The sequence below is a fragment of the Manacus vitellinus genome, unplaced genomic scaffold, assembly GCF_001715985.3.
Source record: "Manacus vitellinus isolate BGI_N305 unplaced genomic scaffold, ASM171598v3 scaffold_46_pilon, whole genome shotgun sequence".
In the NCBI taxonomy this organism is placed as follows: Eukaryota; Metazoa; Chordata; class Aves; order Passeriformes; family Pipridae; genus Manacus; species Manacus vitellinus.
The window spans coordinates 1,744,606-1,766,601 of record NW_021940578.1 but is presented as its reverse complement, the minus strand read 5'-3'; the positions used below and the strand labels follow the sequence as shown (position 1 = coordinate 1,766,601).

Genomic DNA, 21,996 nt, shown 5'->3' with positions numbered 1-21,996 from the left:
TGCAGCCAAGGACCAGCTCAGGGGACCCACAGAGCACATCCCTGTTCCCTCACTCTTGGCACTCCATGACATGCTGGAGAAATCCAGCTATTCAAAGATTCACAGGGATTCAGTTGTGAAAACACTGGGACATCATCCACACCAAAATACACCCTGATCTGTACATAGAGACAGATGCATTCTCAGATTTATTTAGTTGAAACTGTTCCTTAATTGTAAGCAATATTTCTGTCATTGTTGGAGTTGCTGTGAGAGTAAGGTCTGGTTTTTGATCCCATGCATACAAGAACATGCTGCTAATCTGAGCATTTATTTCCACTGGCACCCACAGCATAGAGTATAAATTACTCACAGTGACCAGTTTTTTGTCCCACACTTATGCTGTAGGTCCTCATTCTTGAGAAATATATGGACATTCTTAGCTCTATAAATGGTGGAATCTTGATTTTATGGCATCTATTCATATTACATAAAACAAATTACATACAGACATTTGCAGGATTAAAGCTACAAGATGTAGGCTAAAAATATGCAGTGATTAACTGTATAGCTCTCTCTGCAGATCTGGAATAGATATAACTGTGTTAACTCTGAACCTGCCAGTTCCCACACTCCCAGAGCTGGGATGCAAAAGATCCAAGCACAGATTTTCCCTTCAAGAAAACTCTCGGAAGAACACCTGGAAATATCACTGATTATCGGTTTCTTGTCATATTTTTATGCAGGGTATTTATTTAGTCCCAGTTCACAACTATTTGGACAATTTTCATAACGACAACAACAACAAAAAATGGTCATGATTTTGTGTCAGTTGAATAACTTGTCTCTAGGGAAGGGTAATACAGATTTTTATCTCCCATATAGATGGGAGAAGAGAGAACATATTCAGTTCCTCTGAAGGAAATTATGGCTCCCCAGCCAAGTGTATCCAATTCAGGCCAGTGAACCTAAAGCTTTAAGCTCCAGGACATGTGCAAAAAGGCTCTGGTTGATGCAACTCTTGTAGATTTTTAAGGCTCTGACCCCCAGTGATCCATCTCGGAGAAAATGGGTGACAAAGTGAGGAGGAATAAATTAAAACCCTGCCATTTTCTTACTGTGAGGTTAAATTTAGAGGCATTTGTGTGAAGTTCCTTTGGTGCCACCTCAGGATGAACTGGGAAGGGGGCAGGACTGGGCAGTGCAGTTTGCTGGGTGGCTGCACACTCTGCTCCCACAGAGTTGGCATTTCTCTCCCGAACGTTTCCAAGGTGACAGCAGCTCATATATGGAGCTTTCTGGCTTTTAGGCAGGAAGACATGCCAATAATGGAATCTGCATTTTGGCACTGTGGATCCTATCAATTACATAAGCCAACTTCCCTGCCCCTATGGATCAGTGTTGGACTGTAAACAATGGCAAACACTGATTTGTTGGGCTGTAAACAATGGCAAACATTGATAAGCATCTTCCCAGTGACTCATCCCTACAGATGGATGGACAAGGAATGAGAGGGGCATTTGCTCTCAGAGCATCTCATGGAGGAGTGGCCTGGGATGGCACCAGCTGGGAGTGCACCCCTGAGATCAACTCATCTGGGGTAAGGCAACCATCCCAGAGCTGGAACTAGCCCTGGCTAGTGGGGATTTCATCCCCAATTGGTTGCACAAAGGAAAGAAAAGGAGGGCAGAGTGTCTGGCTGCACTGTGCTTCACGATTATAAAACTATACAGGCTGGGGGAGGAACTGGATGTTCTGCAGAACGTTTGGAGACAGATAAAAACTGGATTCCTTTAGGTGAAAGGGGAATTAATACTGTGGTTCTCCTGATGCTGATAAAACACAGACACACTTGTGTTGGGGCTGTGGGACATTCCCACAGTGCAAGTACAGCACAACCTCTGAAATGAGCTCAGTATTCCTGCCGTGTGATTGCTGCTAATATTCCCAAATCTCATTTATAAAAATAGGCATATGTGTGTAATTTGTATATCTGGAGACATTTGGTGATGTTGCCACAACAGTCTTTCACGAGCTGCTTAGGTGGAATCATGGGAGAGGGAAACTAATTAGCCCTGTGGTACAGTTTTTGCCTCAAAATTATATGTGACAATATGACATCTTTATTTTGCTGGCAGCAAAACCACCTGTTCTATTTAGAAAATAATCTATTAAGAATACCAGGTAATGCAGTGTCACTGCAAAATAAAATGAAATAATGTCCTTCTGATACGGTCCCAAAATCCTGAGGTAATAAATGACTGTGAAAACTTGTTATTTGGCCCAAATGACTGAGCATGTTTCTCCTCAATCCCATCAGATTGTGCCCTCCAATAAATTACTTTATGGTAGCAGCTACAAAGTACAGATGACTGCGATCAGGGAAAAACCTGTTACATGTTCCAGAAGAAAAATACTTGACAGATATTGAAATCTGGGTTTCTGGTTTCAACTACAGTAAAACATGCTTCAAAGCTGTGACCTTTGCTTACTACTTGAATGAGGTAAATACTTCAAAAATTAGTAATTGTTAATAAAGTGATAATAACAACTAAGGATAATAATGTTTAAATGACATTTACTTGTAAAGTTGTCCAGAGGTGGGTGCAGAACATCAGCTTTTGGCAGCCTGAGCCCAACGTTCAAGGTCAGATCACAGGAAGGGCATTTCCATAAAAGCTGGTGCCTGCAGACACAGAGATTGGGGAGAGGCAGGAGTTTAGCACAGTGACAAAAAGGCTCAGGAAACATTTAGTATCATGGGCCATCTTTTTAAGACTATTTGACAGTTCCAAGCCAGGAGCTAAAGCTAAAGGAAAGCTTTAATTATTTTCAAGAGGATTAGATGAGAAAGATTTGGGGAGCTTATTTATTTTGTTTTGTTTTGATGTTTTAATAGCAATTTTAATTGTTTCTTAATCTATGTCTTAGCAATTTTAATCTGTCATTCACTGTAAAGAGCTTGGGATACTCTGCTGAAATTGTAGGAAATTAAATATATTGTCGATCATTATTATTATTTTATCCCCTCTCTTCCCTTTGGCAATGGGAGTTGTTTGAGTGGGTGTGCACATATATATGTGTATATATATATATGTAACAGCCTGTATTGTTTAAATATGTATTTGTGCACAAAATTAACTAAACCCAAGGCTGAATGTCCTTCCTCTGCATAATGTGGGGGTATAATTAAGGTCAGTATAGATCAAATGTAATTAATTTATCTGAGAGAAGTTCCACATGTATTTTAGGATTGCCATTGTGTTTTTACTTGTGTTCATGGTCACGTCTGTGGCAGGGTCTGTCCCTTCAGAGCACATGTTGTTGCCATGATGTGCTCACACCGACACACACACACACACACACACTCATACGTGTGTTCTACACATGTAACACACACAAACACACTGAACAAAGGGGATTTCCTTACTGGTTTTACAGGTGTATGCTGAAGACACAGGAAACTGTTCTTTTCTACTGGTAAATTAGATGACAGCTGTGAGGCCAGAGGAAAACACCACCAAGGAATTCTCGGCGTACGCAGCCCATTGGAACACCAGCCTTAAAGGTGGGGAAAATGTGAAAATAAATCTCAACTGAAAGGATCCCAAAAGTTGTAAATGTGTTCTCTTATACGGAGAGGTAACATGATTCTGTTCTGCGTGTTATCGGGCAAATTCCATTAAAAACCTTTCCGTTTCCCTCCTCAAAAGAAAAAAAGCAATTTTCATGCAACAATCCAACTCCTCGAGTTTAAATTTGTGTCTTTTCCTCCCTTGCTGCAGGGGTGGCTATGGAAATAGGCAGAAGGAGGAAAAGATCAGGATGAAAATAACCCCCCCATCCTTCTTACACGTTTATGACATGACCTGATATTTGTTGTATTGCATTTGTGTGTGTACATTGTGTATCTGTTCTCCTGGGTCCCACAGGGCTGTTATTTCCCCTCACCCCCACCCCTTGGTTGCCACTTGAAATATTGGTACTAAATAATAATATAGAATTAAGCAGACGAAAAGATAAACCCCACACTTTACCCCCGGTGCCTCCTTTCATTTGCTTAAGGTACCTGCACATTCTTTTTTTTTTTTTTTTTTTTGCTTTATGAATACAATTTCTCGAAAATGTCTCCTTCGCACGGTTTCCTTCTGTGGGTTGGTTTTAAAATTGTCATTCGAGATTGAACAGCACCAAGAAGCCGAGGAGGCGGAGGAGGAGAGAAGGAAAGAGCGAATATGGAGGAGAAAACGGAGTTTGACCTGCAGGTGCAGCCGAACCCGGGTCCCGAGGAGCCCCCGGAGCAGCGCAGGGGCCGGGAGTTCGCGAGGCACAGGCGGCGGAAGGCGGACGGTGCCAGCCCGGGATGGAGCCGCGCCAGGGCAGTGTCTCAGTGTAGAGAAGCCCGAGGAGCCATGGCGGCGAGGCGAAGTTGGTGGCCAGGGCGTGCCCCTCCGGTAGGATCCGCGGGCCCGGGACAGCGCGTAAAGCTGCTTGGGAGGCGGCGGTTTTCCCTGAGCGCCCCCGGCTGCATTCCGGTTTCCGGGGGGAATGCTTAGGAAGCCGGGCTGCAAGCTGCGGTGCCGGTGCCGCCGGGAAATTGTGCCGAGTGGGGGCGGCGGGGGCGGCCGTGCCCGACGTGCACATTGGTGGCTCCGAGGTCCCCGGCGGCCCGGCCGGCCGCCCTGCCCTCGGAGCTCCTCCTGCTCCTCCCCGGCACCATGCGCGCAGGACACGAGCGGCTCCGGAGCACTTTGAGTTGCTCCCACCCCGCTCCGTGGGATTAATCCATCCTTTCGGAGGTTATTTTCGGCAGGCAGGCTCGCGGGCGGGCAGGGCGGCCGGAGGAAGAGCCCGCGGCAGGGGAGGGATGCGGGAGCAGGGCAGCGGAGCCGGGCGGGACTGAGCCACCCGCAGAGCAGAGGAGGAGAGCGGAGCGGAGCTGCCCTGCTCCCTGCTCCCGTGCCGGGCTGCCCGCATGGCTCCCGGGCACTGTGGAGATTGTGGGGGCTGCTGCTGCTGAGCAACCATCCATCGCTTTAAACTCAGCCTCAACTTAGCGCAGCAGGCAAGGATGGCAACGCCACTGGAGCTTTGGAGCTGCCAGGAGAGCCGGGGAACCTGGGTTTTGGTCGCCGCTGTCTAATAAATGGGAGTAAAATGGAATTTCTTACTTGGGTTTTTCCTGCCTTGGTTCTACTGTGCACCCAACAGCACAGGTGTATCAGGTAAGAAAACATCTTATCGTTCTTTCTCAGCCTGGCCTCGGGCAGCCGTTCCCTCGGTCGGGGTGAGTGGTGCCAGGGCTGGCTGGGGCTCCCACTCCTGCCCAGGGATGCTTTGTGCACTCCCGGGCCAGGACTGCTTGGAGAGAGCGTGCAGGAGAAAAGGGCTCTCGATTCAAGAGTTTCTTTAATGTGCCTCCTCTGTTTGGGTTTTTTTTTTCTTTCTTCATTTCCTTGCTGAGGGTGCACTTCTGCCAACTGAGTGAGCAGCAGTTTCTTGGGTTAATCAAGGGCTGTGTGTTTAACGGGATGCCCCTGGAATGCTTTTCCCGAGGGTATTCACTCTAAATTGGGGGCAATCACTTTTTGTGAGGCACTGCACATCCCAGCACAGCCTCAGCCCCTCCAGCAGCTCTGTAGGGGCCTGTTTGAACTCGAACCTCTTCCATAAAGCCAGCACAACCAGCGGGGGACGAGCTGAATAGCTTTGCTTGGGGCCTCCATAGGCACCGTTAAAACCCGAAAATACAGCCATGCCTTTCTGGTGGGTTCACTAAGTCTCCTGAACTCAGGATGACAGGAGGAGGCTGTCAGAGATCTTAGGGGGAAAAAAACGTTTGGAGAACGCCAACCATTTCTTAAAATGCTGAATTGTAAAGAAGGATGTATGTCAGAAGGATGTATGTGTGCAGCTCAGCCCCATTTCCTCCGAAGGTGTTAGCTAGGCAACCAGCCACGGGCTCCAGAGATTCTCTCCAGATCTGGAGGCTGGATGTGGAGAAAGCTTGCCATGATTACGCAATGAAAATAGAAGGGGGTGTAAAAAAGAACTTGCTGCATGTAAAAACATGCCCACACCCCCCAGAGCAGAGGGGGCTGTGGCATTAAAGGGGTCCTACAGCTCCTGCTTCACAGACATCGTTCGTACCTTCAGAGGAGTGGAAGAGGCAAGGTGGTAACTGGAGTGAGACAGAACATTGCTGTTACACTTTTTGGAATTAATCAGTGAGCGCTGATTTTTTCACTGGGAAGGAAGAGGATCTTGCTTAGAGGAAGCATCAAGTCAACTGCTCTTAGCCAGGACTGACATGATGATTTATCCTGTGACCTTGAGGCTGTTATCCGGGGTCAGATCCTGACATCCTCGTGCTCCAAAGCAATCCAGTATTACAGTGAAGGCAGGAAAAATGCTGCTTATGACCGAAGGGCACCAAGACCTTGCCCATGATTTCAATGATCCTGTTTCTCCCTCTGCACTTGGGCCAGCATTGAGGCTTTGGGTTGAAAAGTGATGTTTGAGAAGAAAAAAATAGAATTTTAAAGAAGAGTCTTCTCAGCCTCTGTCTTTTGAGGTCTGGTCCCGGGCACAGCCACTGCCAGGATATGGGCAACCTATAATTTGTTGGATACATTATTTTATATTTGGATTACTTCCCTGGTTACTCGACTTTCTTCCTCCCGTTACACAATAGCGATGAGTTGTTTGTTAAAAATACATCTCCTCGTGGCAGACAGGCAGGCAAGGCAAATTCTAACTTCTGAAATTCCAACTGCTCAGTCTGTAGTTTTCCAAACGTGCCAGAGTGTGAGACATTCCATGGTCAAGGGAAGCTGCTCTGTTTGGCACAACAGTTTTCTGCAGGTTCAGGATTTAGTGTGGCTGTGGCAGGACATTGTTTAACCCTGTGAAAGGGGAGTAGCCTTGCTTACATGTGGAATTGGGATCCGTTAAATGGAACTAGAGCAAAATTTTATCCTTGCATCAGTAAAAATATTTTTGGTACGAGATGCTTTTATGAAAAGCAGTGTAATTATGGGCAAAACTGCCATTTTAAGGCTCTGATTTTGTTTTCTAAATGCAATGTGACTTGCAGTTATGATGACAGAGGCCAGCCAAACCCCCTGAATTCTCTGCTTGTGAGTTCTGTGCACTGGGGATCGCCAGGTGTAAGAAAAACATATTCCAAAAAGGAAGAACAGTCTGGTGATTTTGGAATGCAGTGGCAGGACACAGGACTTCCCAAAGGCAAAGCTACCACTGAAATTACTGTCCTGGTTTGGCAGAGGAGGGAAAGGGGGGACACACACAGGGAAATGCTGTTCTCTCACAGCAGTTGGGAATATCCTTCCAGGGTGCTTTAGCTGTGTTTGAAGCAATTCCTCTGTCATGTGTGCTGTCTGACTGAAGGGAAGGAGCCAAATTCAATCTAAGTCAGCACATTTTTTTCAGGTAAAAAAGTAGTAATTTTTTGTCTTCTCGAGACAGTGATTAGTGGCAAGAAATTTGCAATTTATATGATTGACAGGTCTTTGAGGCAAAGACTGTGGCTTCCATTATTTTATCAGGGCTTGATATGCTGTGGATGCTGCAAGAAGAAATGTGCCACAGGGCACGAGCTCATCTGCAGAGAGACACTTGGGGAATTATTCCTTCGTTTGCCTGGGGAAGGAGCACCGTGGATGGGAGTTTGGGGGTCCATGTCCATACTTTGTAATCCTTTACTGAAATAGATTTTAATTCTCTATTAAAAATAGGTGTATCTTTTACATTTCAGACTCTTCTATGTTAAGTGACATTTCTATACATTTGAGTTAATTGTCCTTCTGCTGTGTGTCTCCCTAAGCCTTTTACTTCTATTTGTGGAAGCAGAGCAGCTTTAACATGTCAATATATGCAAAGAATGGTCCATTTTCTGTAGCTTAAAACTCACAGAGAGGCTTTGATGTTCTAGAGGTTGCCACGAATTAAGCCTAATGCCTTTTCAATTACATTTCAAAATACAAAACATATTTACAGTGAGCTTCACTTAAAGTCAGGAATGGCAGATGGGAAGGATACACATACTGCTCTGGATAATCCTGGAGTTTGACAGAGGCCAGACTGTTCTCTGACCTTGTAGGATATTCCTTGTCTTTTTCCCAAGAAAAAGTTTTCTTCAGTGGCAATGACACCTGGGACATTTGCCCTCAAGTGTTTACCTCACAGAAAATGAAATGTTCTCCACCCCAGTCCTTCAGTCAAACTGCTTTTTCCATCTACCAGGATAAATGATTCCTATAACAACTATGTCACAGTCCCCAAAAGAATCAGGTTAGCAGATTCGAAGGAGAAACAGAAGATGCAAAGAGTGATTTCCCACATCCCTCTGCTCTGTGTGTTTGTCAGAAGGTCAGAGCACCCTCCCTGCAAGTGTGACCCCAAATCTGTGCCTCATTGGCCGCTGACTTAAAGATGCTGCTGAGCTTTCTGCACTGCTCCCAGAGACTTTGGCACTGCTGTGCAAAAATAATACTGCCAGTGTCATGCCTGGTTCAGCTGCTGTAGTGCCCTCATGGAACCCACAGACTGCCTCTTGCTTGGGGTGATTTGGGGCTCAGATATTTCCTGGTGACAGTGATACACTTCCAGCACCCGTGTTCAAGCAGTGCTCTGGCAGGGAGCAGAGACAGGCCAGTGCTTCACTTGTCTGACAAGCCCCTTCAAGATGTGCTGCCCAAGTGGATTGAGGCTTCTCCTCCAGATCCCTCCACACTAGTGGGATGCAATGGTGCTGCAGCAGCTGGGGGAAGGTGTCAGCTCAGATAGAGAGGATTTTGGGATATGTGGACTTCTTATTCTAGAACTGATTGCACTTAGCTCTGAAGGAGATGCATTTCTTTGCTCTGTCATTTGACATTCATTGCTTAGAGTTGCTTTCCCTAAACGGTGTCAAGAGCAGCTTTATTAGGGAAAGCAGAACTCCATAGGTTTTCCCAGTTTATCTATGGGATTTCCTTTCCCCTTTATCTAATGGACAAGAGAACTCACTGTTACTTTCATCATTTAAACAGCAATAATCTGTTTTCTGGTGCTGACAACGAGCTCGGTCGAAGTTCTCCCAGTGCTTAAATTCCAGGTATGAGCAGACACAAATAAATTCTCCAAAATATCTGCTTGAAATGAGATGTGTACACAGCCAGAGGGTGGGAGAAAACCCATCTCCTTCAGCTTTAGCTTTGGGAATGACTTCCAGAGTGACAGGAGTCCACATGACTGCTGCCATTCAGCCAGAGCTCCCCACGCTGGCCCGGTGCAAACTGCAGATAAGCTTTTGAGGAGCTCTTTTACCCTTTGGATTTGGCAAATCACTACCTTAATTTCACAAAGTCCTTTTCTTACTAAAACAAGCTTTACAGCAGCTTACGTGGGGAAGGGAATTTGCTGAATCAACTCAGGGGAGTTTCCTTTCTTTTCATCTCTCCTGCTTACTCTAGGAAAACTTAATCCCTTCCAATGCATCTTTTCTGTGCTGGCCTTCCTTTTTCAGGTACAATAGTGAATCATATTTTAGGCCATATATAATCCTGGCTGCTTATCAAGGATGAATGAAACTCTCCCACTGTGCCCCCTGTAACTTTAAAGCCCTGGGTGTGGTGTCCAGGAATCCAGAGGAATGGCTGGAAGGAGTTATCACAAGGTGGTAAATGTGGCCATAAAGTTATTTCAGCTGTAATACTTTAATAGCCCCCCTGGTATTAAGTGCACATAGCTCCACTAACTTCAGCACATTTGTTACACTGATGATCTGACCCTAAGGCTTCATTAATAATAGAAACAAGATTTATTTTAATTGTGTCATGGATATTTAAGTAAAACTCCCTCTAGATTGTAATCTGCTTAAAACACATGGCAGGCTACAGCCCACGGTTTCCAACCCGGCTCTCAGCATTTTAACTCCCTTTTAGCTCCTTAATGCCACTAAAATGGAGCCCTGACAGGGGAGCTGCTGCACACCAAGTGCTTTGTCAAAACAGATGAGCAGGCACACGGGGGAGATCACTCCGGGGCACTCACCTTCTGACTCGAGCTCTGTTTGCAAAACACTTCCCAGAACTGGCGGCAGTTTTAGCAACAGGAGTTGCAAAGCACCATCTTCTGTTGAAAAGGCAAAGAGATCAGAGGCAGATGTATTAATTCAAGCGTATTGGAGTCATTTGCTCTCATTAGGAAAAGACAGAAAGCACCATTCTTTACCTGGGAAAGGAGCTCAGAGGTTTTGCTGGTTAGGAACACCATTCCATACCTATGGCTGAGACTTAAAAGTTACAATTAAGTACATTTTTAAACAAATTTGCCATGGATTAAGAAACTATAATTTCATTTAAGTAAATACTTACAGTTGGATGACTGAAAGACCAGCACATAGAGAAGAGCAGTCTGATAGAAAGAAGTGTTGATATAGTTGATGAGACCCAATAAAGAACTTCTGTCAACATTTGTTATAAATCTTCAAAGCCCTTGTCTAAATCAATTATGTTATTCCAATTTATGCAGCTGAAAACGTGGCTCTGATCCTTCCTCAGAAGAGCTAGAGGAACCTGAGAAGTGCCTGGGATAGTCATTTGAGATGAACATACAGCACTGTGCTCATGGCAAGGAAATATTATGAACGCAATTTAATATAACATTTTGCTGGGAAGTAATGAAGTTTCCCTCGGAGCAGTGTCCCTGTGCTGTAAGGTCACAACAGCTTTGACAGCTCCACTAATGCAAGCTTTCAGTGTCTCTGCTGCTCAGAACTCACATTTGTACATTGTAATCCCAGAACTCCTTCCTTATATAATTGACAAGAATTTTCTGACCAGGGCGATCGAAGATTTTTCTCTCAGTCCCCTGGGGGAGGAGGAGTTGGGCACTGCAGGAGACTCTGCTCCCGTGCTGGCAATACCTGCCCGTGCTGAGCTGAGTGCCCAGGCTGGCATATTTTGGGGAGAAAACCCATGTGCTTTATGTGGGTCACTGTCACATGAACAGCCAAAGTTCCGTGAGTGCCAGGGCAGGGTGTGTTTGTGGTGTCTCCCCCTGCACGAGCACAAACCCCACAGCAACACAGCCCCTCACAGCCAAACCCTGCTGCCTGTTCCCCTCGTTCCAGATGTGCAGTTCCTGCTGTGTTCCCCTCCCATCTGACAGTCCCCCAGCCTCCCTGAGCTCAGCTGTTCCACGGTTCACTGGGAGCTGGCACAGCTGCATTCCAGCAGCCACAGATGCATTTTAGGCAGCACACAAAGTGTCTTGGTTTCCCTCACGTTTTCTCTAAGTTTCTGAATCTGTTTTTCCTACTTTTTTTTAAAAAGGAGAAAACTTCCAAAAGTATGTACTTGTAACTCAGAAAGAGGCCATAGTCTTGCCTGAGTATGTTTTGATTTAAACAGAAATATCCAAAATTGTTTTCCTGCCCATATACAGTATTTTCTCAGTAAATTTCCAGCATAGCTGATTATACCATATGTGGTCTCTGGTGTGAGAGAAGTCACTCTTCCATTTTCTGTTGGTTTTCTGTTTGCAAACGTGGGCAAGTTTCTTTCCTCTCCCCAGAGCTATGAGTGACATTGGAGACTACATTGGTTCCAACATTGAAATCTCCTGGCTGCCCAACCTGGATGATTTAATGAAAGGCTACGCCCGGAATTTCAGGCCTGGCATTGGAGGTGAGGCTTGGACAATAATGTCTCTTCTGTTCTTACAATCCCTTTACCCTCTGATGCTCGTGTGAACTTCATCCTTTACATGATTAAAAGGTTATGATTATTTTCTACTTGGATACTGGGAAAAAATAACCATCAACAATTTGGATGGTTTTGACAGGAGACAGACTGTACAACAGCAACACAGGCTTCTGATACAGTTCTTAAATCACTGACATTTAAGTTGAAGGAATTTTGTATTGCATTAAATGGTGATGATTCCTGCACTGCTTGAAACCATGCTGTCTTAAACTTGGTAGTGTGATTTCCAGAAAGGATTCCATAATTTTCAGTAGCTGTGATTGTATCTTGTGCCCTTTATCACTGAAGTGAGATTGGAAATTGAGGTAGAAATCAGTAAAAGATTTAAATCTCTTGCTTTAGGGTAGGTTTTGCTTGGAGAGTGTACTTTATAATGGAAAACACTTTTGTGAACTCTCTGAAAGAATTGAAATCTTGGGTCATTTATATTTTTGTAGGTCCTATGATGATGTCAATGACCCCATTCAACCCTTTTCCCCAGGTCCCCCCGTTAACGTTGCTCTGGCCATCGAAGTAGCCAGCATTGACCACATCTCAGAGGTGAACATGGTACGGTATCAGAGTCTTCAGTTTTGCTCTAAAAAACATTCAAAACCAAAAGTTGTACTGTTCTTTTTTGAGACTTGCAATATGTTACATGTAACACTGATGTTGAACCACTTTTTGATAATTTGAGTTTATCTGTTGTGGAAGCACAGCAGAAATTCAAATGCTTGGGCAGCTCTCTGGTTGACTGAGTATAAAAATACTTACTTGCACTGGAAGCAGATCATGTATTTCCAGGCTAATACAATGATTTTTGGCCAAGTCCCAAGAATTTACCATTGTGTTTGTTCAGCATCACTTCTTACTTGGGCTTTCTCCTGTCACAGGAATACACCATGACAGTGTTTTTGCACCAGAGCTGGCGAGACGACCGTCTGTCTTACAACCACACCAACGAGACTCTGGGCTTAGACAGCAGGTTTGTGGACAAGCTCTGGTTGCCAGATACTTTCATAGTCAATGCCAAGTCTGCCTGGTTCCATGATGTGACTGTGGAAAACAAACTTATCAGGCTCCAGCCAGATGGAGTCATTTTGTACAGCATCAGGTGAGTGAGAAAGAGAGCAAGTGTTCTCTATTGTGTGCTAACTTCTGGAACAGACTGTGAAGTAACCACTGTTTTCCTAGGGTGGTTTCATAAAATAGTTGTTAATTTAATATGGAAGAAAATCTCCTATCAGAGACCCCTTTGCTTTCCAAGGGTGACAGTGCCAGGAAGGTCTCTTTGGCAACACTGTGCAGTGCAGAGTCACTGACCACGTTCAGAATGCCCTCCAAGTGTCTCGGAGCTGTTTGGCAAAGATTCTGTTCTCCACTCTCTGTTTTCCTATTCTCTCTTCTATTTCACTGTTTTCCAAGGGAACTATGAGCCTGATTTAGTTTTCCATTCAGTGTTTTGAGTTCAGAGGAAAAAGCTCTGTCTGAATGCAACTAACTGGTGTTCCCGTTGCCTGGAACAGGATTACCTCAACAGTGGCCTGTGACATGGACCTGTCCAAGTACCCCATGGACGAGCAGGAATGCATGCTGGATTTGGAGAGCTGTAAGGGCTGAGTACACCTGTGTTTGCTGTAAAGCCTGGGCATGTGGGACTGGGACACTGGAGCGAGCTGGGATGGTTCTGCTTTGGGCAGTGAAATGTAAGGGCTGCCTTGAGATTCAGAACAAACAGGAATCCCTTCATTCCCTGTGCTGGGCATTGCACAATGGACTTTTCAATGCCCCAGTCCTAAACTCTAGGATTTAATGTAGTGATGATGAACAATGAACACTCCTGTTACAAATGTCTGAACTCTGAGCTTGATGTGAAACCTCGTGCAGTTGTGACAGTCACTGGCATTACTGAGCTTTGCATCAAATCCAGGGAGAACAAGCAGAGAAGCCCACAGGCAAAATTTGATGTGCTATGATTTCAGTGAACCTAACAGCCTCTTTAAACAAATGAATGCTCTAGGAGCAAGTTGTCCACTAACAGCAAAACTAGCAAAGATTGATTGCATCTCACAAAAATCCCCTCACACACATCCCCCCTCTGTCATGTCCCTGGTGTCCTGCAACTCTCCCAGGCAGAATAATCCAGGTTGAATCCCAGCAATGGGTCTGATGGAATTCAGCATAGCAGGAGTTAGAGAACTTCCGCTGTGAGTCCTCTGAGCTCTTAATTTCTGCCTCGAACTTGTTGTTTATTCAGCTTTCTTTTGGCAGATGGCTACTCCTCGGAGGACATCGTGTACCACTGGTCAGAGAACCAGGAGGAGATCCACGGGCTGGACAAGCTGCAGCTCGCCCAGTTCACCATCACCAACTACCAGTTCACAACAGAAATTATGAACTTCAAATCTGGTAACAGAATCTCTCCTCAGCTCAGGGACAGTATCTGACTTTTTCCAGCACAGGGAAGCCTCCTGTATCTATAACAGAAAATCCTTCTTCTTAGGTAACTAATTTAAGAACCTGTCAGGTGTCTGATAAGAGTTTTCTTCAGCTTACACTCATGAAAAGTGCCATCCTTTGCTGAGCCTCCAGGTAGCTACTGTAGCATGTTATGTCCTTCAGCTCTCTCTGCCTGACAAAACACTGTGTGGAGTAGCCAGACAGCACTTGATAAAGAACACTTGAGGTGTAGCTCATATTTTCTTGACCTAATTTGCGACTTCAGATCAAGAAAAATTTCCATTAGCCCTGATGTTATGAAGCTTATGACGTACAGTCAGCTCAGTCTAATTCTACCCAGTAGAAGTCAGTGGTGTGTATGTCTATCACTGGGCTTATTGCAATGTTTGTACAAGATTGGAGTCATTTCTTTCCTGCTGATTTTTCATCCTCTTTCATGTATTCAGATTCTCATTTATGCTGCACATCTCCTCTAAGCTCTTTTTTGAGTTTGAAATTAACTTGGCCTTTTAAAAAATCTAAATTTAGTATCTGGAGGACTTTCTACAGCAGATGATAAGACAGTACACATTTTGAAGCAATACTGTTATTTGAGAAGACTCATGATTTTATTTTCAGATCTGGCATTGATATGACCTGAGACAGATCATTTGACCTATTCTTAGCTGATGAAGCTGCAGCACCTCGTGCAGGGTTTATGGGGACTGATCGAACACCATTCAGGAAAGCGTTCTGTGATCCCTGTCCAAAAGCTGTCACAGCTCTGTTTCATTGGAGAAATGTCATTTTGGGTATCAGTTTGACTGTAATTCACGCAGCCAGAGCCTTCTCTGCCTGCTCTTTTTTCCAGCAGGGCAGTTTCCCAGGCTCAGTCTCCACTTCCACCTGCGGCGGAATCGAGGAGTTTACATCATCCAGTCCTACGTCCCCTCCATCCTCCTGGTGGCCATGTCGTGGGTGTCCTTCTGGATCAGCCAGTCAGCTGTGCCTGCCAGGGTGTCCTTAGGTAGGGCAGGGGCCTCGGGGGACTGGAAGGGAAGGCAATGCTCAGGTTGGAATTCTGCTCTCTGATAATCCTTATTTTACATGAAGGTGCATTTATGACCACTCTGTTTACTTTTGCAGAAGAGATGGTCCTTTAGAAGGCTTCCCTCCTGTTTTAATTTCTGTCATGCTATCAGAGCAGCTGCCTCAGGAAAGAACAGTAAATAACCCCCTAAAGAGGGTTAAAAGCAGTAATGACTGTGAGGCAGATCTATGAAAGAATTCATTTGAAGGAACTGGGACAGTGGCAAAAAAATATTCCCGGTGCTTGTGGATCTGTTTGTCTGAGTAAGGGTTGCCAGTCCAGACTCAAAAGTGTTTGAGGGTTAAGTCTTTGGGTTTGGTTTGTCCTGATCTAGAACAAAACCAAGGATAATTTGTTCAAAGCTGCCTTATACAAATGCAGGTTTTTTACAAGCCTCTCTGCTTTGAAAATCAGGAGCCACAGTATTTGTACTGTGAAAATATCCTCCGCTTCAGATTAGTAAAAGTCTCCATGTATAATACATCAGTAAATCCCTTTCCTCTCCTGCTCCCTGCAGGAATAACCACTGTCCTCACCATGACCACGCTGATGGTCAGTGCCCGCTCCTCCCTCCCTCGAGCCTCTGCCATCAAGGCCCTGGACGTTTACTTCTGGATCTGCTACGTGTTCGTGTTCGCCGCGCTGGTGGAATACGCCTTCGCCCACTTCAACGCCGACTACATGAAGAAGCAGAAGAACAAGATCAAGGCGAGGAGGCAGAGTGCAGAGGTCAGTGAGTGTGGTGTGGGAGTGACTTTGGCACAGCAGTGCCCCTGCAGCATGGCCTGGCACTGCCCCCTGTGTTCCTCAGGGAATCCCAGTTCCTGAGGCCTTTCACTGCATGCTCTGCGAAATTCCTGTGATGATGCTGATTTCTTACCTATGCCTTCGAATTTTACAGAAAAAAAACCCCTTCAGGAGAGGCAGAAACTCCATTATTCTCCTCTTTCCCTTGCAGATCAACGTGAAGAATGCCATTGTTCTGTTTTCCCTTTCCATAGCTGGTGTGAACCAGGAACTGGCCATTTCCAACAGGCAGCACCGAATTCCCAGGAGCCTGCCCGGCTCGTATGGCACAATAGAAATAGAAACTGGAGAGACCAAGCAGCAGCCAGGGCTGAAACTGGATAAAAAGACTGGCCTGAAGTCCCTGTTCAAGCCCATCGACGCCGACACCATCGACATTTACGCCCGAGCCGTGTTCCCAGCAGCCTTTGCAGCAGTCAATGTCATCTACTGGGTGGCTTACACCATGTAAAAACCCAAAAAAGGGATGTTCGTGGCCAGAGCTACAAACTCAACAACACCCACGGATTAAAGAGCCCTTGCTGAGACTGAATCGAGCCACTTCTTCTCAAAATATTTTCCAACGAGCTCAAGACACTTCTAAAGTCGAGAAAGCCCTGCTATGAATTCCCAGAAAAGGCAGCAATTTATTGCTGTTCTGATTTGATACAGTAAGAACAGTGCTGTGCCAGACCATCCCAGCTCCTTCCTTCCTCTAACACCATGAGACGATTTTTCATATGTACATATTTGTAGCAAAAGTTTAACTCTTAAATGACCACGGTTTTCCTCCCCCTTAAGGGTTGATCAGTAATGAAGATTTGGCTTTTCACACTCAGATAATTACCTTTTTTGTAATGAAAGAGTTAACTCCTCACTTGTGCACGAGTGATTTTCTGCATCTGGCCTTCTGTGGGATGGTCTGGGTTTAACAGTAGTGGGAAAGTTGGAGTTTTTAATCAGAAAAATCTCATGAACAAAGTAAAAAGGAATAGAGGGGAGTGGAGGTTTTTCTTAAAATATTATTTGTCTTGGATAAAATATTGAAAAAATTCAGTGCTCTTAGTCACAGCATGAAATAAAATATACTACATCAAATTCTACTGAATTGTTAATAATGACTGCATTACATTTCAGATCTAAGCTAATGAAAGTTTAAACACTTAAACACAGAAATGTTTATTAGTTTAATAGGCCCCAAACATATAAAAATGCTTTAGAAACAGAGGGAAAGCTCAGGCTTCCTATGTTGGATTGGGAAAAAATTTAAAGGTGCTTCATAAGGAAGAAACTCTGACTCCATTTTCAGGAAGGACTTTAGAATTTGTTCTGTTGATTGTCAGTGAGATTCTACCATGTGTGCCTCTGAAAATATCCTTTTTGAATCCGTCCCTAAATAGCTGAATGAAGTACAAAAAAGAATTCATAACTGGCTTCAAGTTACTCAGTTGCTTTGGATATTTTTGCCATTTTTGTTCCAGGCTGACCTGATCCATTAGGGCTCTTCCCTTATTCAGCAGGGAAATCTGCAGGTCCTCATACACACTCCTTAAGTCAGGACTAGATCATCTTGCCCAACTTATGCAAAATAGCACTTTGTTCTGTAAATAATTCCAGTGAACTCAGCAAATGAACACAGTATTCACAACAAACAAGCTTCACAACTAATCCCTAAAATCTCCACGGTAAATATATTGGAATATGGATTAAACCCACTGAAACATTGTTCGTGTAGGAAGCCAATGTGAGACGCTACAAAAGGGAAATTTATTTTGAAGATTTTGTTGCCTTGAAAGTGAGAGGTTGTTTTTAAATACAGAGACTGACACAAAAGCAAATATGAAATGAGAGAGAGAGGGAAAGAAGGAGGCAAAGCAAGGGGCTGAAATCTGCGATGGAAGGGAGAGTGAGATTTGTTCAGTATCAGTGAAGTAAGAGAATGCTTTGAAGAAAAACTAATGACCTTGAACTGAGCTGTAACAGCAAATATGCTCCACTGTAAGTCAGGTTTAGGTTCACCTCCACCTTTAGTTTCTGTTATCATGGAAAAGCTGTCAGCCAACAGTGTGCTGGAAAGCCCAAACTGCCATCAAGCTGTAACTGTTCCACAGAGTCCTCCCCAAGCCAAGCCTGGACTGAGACACCCGGGTTCTGCTCCAGGAGCTCACCACTGACTTGCTGGGGAACCCCAGTTAGGACCTTGCACTGCATCACCTCCAAAATTGCTTTAATGATGCTGATTTCTTTGAGTTTTACAGAAGACAAACCCTTCAGGAGAGGCAGAAACTCTCATCCTCCAAATGGGTAAGTGCATCCAACTGGTGCTTCCGTGGTGGTATTTGCCACAGTTTCTGAGACTCACACACTGAATTAAAGCAAAGTATCCCTCAACTTCCACCTTATCCAGAACACTAATGGAAATCTGCATCTCCTTCAATAATCAGGTAATCAGGCTTCTTTTTCCTCCTCCTGCTTCTCCTCTTTCTAATTTATTTTTCTTGCTGTTTGTTCCTGATGTTGATGCAATGCTACATTACAGAAATACACTATTTTTTTTCCCTAAGTGCATTTTTGGTCATAATCACTTTCTCCCCCAAGAAATTCAACCTCTCCTGCTCTCCTCTGAATCATTCTCACTGTTTTATATAATGATTAAGTGCAGAGTGGAATAAAACCAGCAGAAGCATGACTTTACCATGCCTTCGTTGCTTTGTCCCTGATCCATCCCCACAACAGCACTACACCCTTCAGAAAGGCCAGAGGACCTCATTGTTCTCTCTTACACTTGCATAAATCAGAAATAATCTTCGCTTTAAGTCCAGCCTTTCTGTACCCTGCTGGTTTCTCCAGCTATTAGTTTATTATGTTGCCTGTCAGGGTCAGTGTCTTCTGCTAAGAGTGAAGTTATTGACTGAATCCAGCTGAAGAAATATTCACAGCAAGTTCCTGCAGAGTGCAAATCATAGGAAAAGAATCCATGATTTTGGAATTTATTAAAGAGCAGAGAGCAAAGCCTGGCCCTAGTCCCTCCAGTGAGCAGTGGCTGGTTATTTGGAGTAATTAGCAGGAAGGTGGCTGCAGATATTATAAAGGCAATGTCTAATCTAATTACTTCTGCAGTAATAGTTTGTAATTGTGCACCTGACATAACTCCTTACACTGCAGCCAACTGACTGATCACATGGGGTTATTGGACAAAATTAGTTGCTTCTCCATCTGGGAGACAGTCACAGGCTGCATGTCCTGCTGACTGCTCCAGAAGATTTATTCAGGGAGGTTTTTCTGTACTTTCACTGCAGATCTTCAAGGTGCACAGCTCAGTGTGACTGATCAAAGGCAGAGGTGGCAGCAATCTCCTCAGAGAACCCCAAAGCCAGAATGCCAGACTATGTCAGTGATGCACACAGAAGCACAAACAAGAGGACAGAAATATCCCAGGAGGTTGCAGGCAGTCAGGAAAGTGCCCTGTGAGCCACAGATGGCAACGTGTCCATCCCAGGAACGAAGTGGTCAGAGGGGAGAACAGGATTTTGGGTACTGGAACTGCACTTGCATGAGTAGCACAAGACAAAACACCTCCCTCACCAAGAGTGGGATTTTCTTAAATCTGTTTCCAGAGCCAGAAACTCAGATGCCATTCAAACTTTTAAGGAGACATTTCAGTACAGGAGTATGGTGAGTTGACTGGAATTCTGCATAAATTTGAATCTTCTATATTTTTTTTTACTTAAAATCATCATATTTAAAAATCCTCAGACATTACTACTTTAGATCTATTAACATCTAAAGGCAATTCCCTATTCAACTCTAATTTCATGATGCCCTTAATAAAGTTAATAAGCCAAATCTGATGTCAGTTGAATGCTGACTTTGGATGGGTTTTACTAGTGTCATAAAAGAAAGTATGTGACAGATCAAAAGGCACCTGAAAGCATTTGTGTTCCTTTCAGCAATTTATAGTTCTGCTCTATGGACTGGCGTGTCTGTGAGAAAAGGAGTGGGCTATGTGTTAATGTAATCATTCTAAATGTGAAGTGTTAATAAAATGTACATATACAGAAATTGGAGCTTCTGTAAACTGCCAAAACAGACATTCCAACCATTGAACTGGAAGATGGAACGCATTAGAAAGGCAAATCAAAGTAACCCCAGAGATTTCATCCCTTAATGACATCCTGCCTGTTCAGGGCCCAAGGGCTGGTAAAACTCTCCCCTGGCCTTGCCAGCAGAGGAGGAAGAGCTGTTGTGTGCTCAGGAGAGCTTTCTGGGGGGCACTTGTGCAAACTGCTGTACTGATGGCACAAAGGGCTGCTGCTGCCTCAAGAGGCTGGAAGGAATCAGAAAGCACGAGATGACAGATGAAGAAATGCATGATGTGTTTGAAAGTAATGCTGGCAGTGAGAGCTCTATTAAGAGGTTAAAATACAGAGATGTCTGTCCTGTGTCTGGGTAGCAATGAGAGCATTTATCCCACTTTAAGGCAAAGCTCTCCCATCAGTTCCTAACTGGTTTGCTAATCCAACAGATAATGTAGCGAAACCAATTTAACTCGGTGAGGCTTCTGCTGTTGGGACAACAAAACACTTAATACAATTGCTCTGGTTTGAAATACTCCCAGCCATTAACCTAAAAAAGCACTTCCCATCAGGAGGAAAACAGCACCCTGAATGTTCCTCTCTGAAGCAGAATAGACAACAAAAAGCTTATTGAAAGTTTCTGAGAATATTTTTTGTTCAAAGAAAAAAAGCTGAAGCAACTCCCTCCTGCCCTCTTTATCACAGCAGCTCAAACCACTTGCAGTGGTTGAAAGCCTGTTGGATACTAAAACAACCCTGCGTGCAATATGTGTTACAGACAGAGCTAATTGTTCTTAATGAAAACTGAATAAAAATTTGGCAACGAACATGTGGCTTTGGGTGGATTTGGTAGCTGAGATGAGGAAGGCACCGCGTCCTAAATGAGATGAGTTGGAGATTTAAGCCCCTCGTTATGTAAGGCACAAGGGATCTGCTCCCTCCTTGGACCAGCTTGGTGTCACTGCTGTGCCTTTTGCAAACTCCTGCAGAGTAAAAACAAATCTGAGAGGACAGTTAAGGCCAGGCTGTCACAAAATATAGCACCAACAGGACTAATCAGATGTTATTGGGAGTTCATTGTTCCGTGAAAAGATTGGTCCAAAAAAATAAACCCAAATATCCCTCATTTCTGAGACACCAGAAACCTCTGGGAACAGATCCTTTTCTTTAACTCTCACAGTACTTCAACTTCACTTGATCCTCAGTTCTCTTTCCCTTTTTTTCCCCACTTGAAAAGGGAAAGAAAAAGAGGAAATTTCCCTTCTCTTTGGCACGAGGACATATTAGGCAAAACCAATATAATCTTGTCCCACAGGTATGAAAAACAGAGAGATTGAAAGTCCTCATTTACAACCCTTTGTACCTTCCAAGGAGTGTTACATAAAAGGCAAGAAACTCAGCCCTGTGATAATTACCCAGCACACTCCCACACAAACACAGTCTCCCTGTTCCATTCTCTTGCACTGCACTCTGCAAACCCTTACATGCAAAAAAGGACAGTTTGAGTCAGTCCTCAAATTCCCCACACTCTGAAGGAAACTCTTCTCCACAATTTTGGCCCAAACATCTTTGCCACAGCTCGTGGGTAACATAAGTTACCAACAAATGCAGGGTGCATGATCTGCTCCTTGGGTGAGTGTCTGGGTGAGAGCAGCACAAGTGTCCCCAAACTCTCAGTGGTCATTCCTGGGGTCACCAGCTGGGGCAGGGAGAACGTTTCTCATTCCACAGGAAGGGATAACTGGCCAGCTTTGGCCAATTGGAACAGGCATAGCTGGAAGTAGCAAAATAATACATAGGCCACTGAGCTATTCCAGGACTACAATTACTACAGCCTTAAGATTAAACAAAGGCTGAGTGATGAAATACAGAGTAA

The 21,996-nt window shown here is 44.4% G+C and overlaps 2 protein-coding genes across 5 annotated transcripts in view; one reads left to right on the top strand and one right to left on the bottom strand.

Moving 5' to 3' along the window:
- Positions 1–10,529, bottom strand: part of CFAP74 (cilia and flagella associated protein 74) — a 43,859-nt gene extending 33,330 nt beyond the window's left edge. The window contains exons 1-5 of the mRNA XM_018079429.2: positions 10,359–10,529; positions 10,216–10,276; positions 10,036–10,113; positions 3,410–3,540; positions 2,562–2,665 (exon numbers count right to left, since the gene is read on the bottom strand). Of these exons, the coding sequence (XP_017934918.2) occupies positions 2,562–2,594 (33 nt within the window). The 5' untranslated portion in view covers positions 2,595–2,665; positions 3,410–3,540; positions 10,036–10,113; positions 10,216–10,276; positions 10,359–10,529. The remainder of the gene's footprint in view (positions 1–2,561; positions 2,666–3,409; positions 3,541–10,035; positions 10,114–10,215; positions 10,277–10,358) is intronic.
- On the top strand, positions 4,675–17,147 carry GABRD (gamma-aminobutyric acid type A receptor delta subunit). Of its 4 annotated transcripts, none has more exons than XM_018079431.2 (9): positions 4,675–5,204; positions 11,560–11,672; positions 12,232–12,299; positions 12,623–12,843; positions 13,256–13,338; positions 14,001–14,138; positions 15,043–15,195; positions 15,776–15,987; positions 16,217–17,147. In XM_018079431.2, the coding sequence occupies exons 1-9, from the start codon at positions 5,137–5,139 to the stop codon at positions 16,514–16,516; spliced, it is 1,356 nt and encodes a 451-aa protein (XP_017934920.1). In that variant the 5' UTR covers positions 4,675–5,136; the 3' UTR covers positions 16,517–17,147. The 4 variants fall into 4 exon arrangements, with proteins under 4 accessions (XP_017934920.1, XP_008926928.2, XP_017934922.1 ...); XM_008928680.3 differs by having other exon boundaries at positions 15,040–15,195; XM_018079433.2 differs by having other exon boundaries at positions 15,040–15,195; positions 16,260–16,378.
- The last annotated feature ends 4,849 nt before the right edge of the window (positions 17,148–21,996 follow it).

Excerpts from the sequence above, each read along its gene's own strand:
- GABRD (XM_008928680.3), top strand. The coding sequence starts at position 5,137 with ATGGAATTTCTTACTTGGGTTTTTCCTGCCTTGGTTCTACTGTGCACC. Across the intron at positions 14,139-15,039 it reads AATTATGAACTTCAAATCTG|CAGGGCAGTTTCCCAGGCTC; the intron begins GTAACAGAATCT and ends TCTTTTTTCCAG. Across the intron at positions 15,988-16,216 it reads CGAGGAGGCAGAGTGCAGAG|ATCAACGTGAAGAATGCCAT; the intron begins GTCAGTGAGTGT and ends TTTCCCTTGCAG.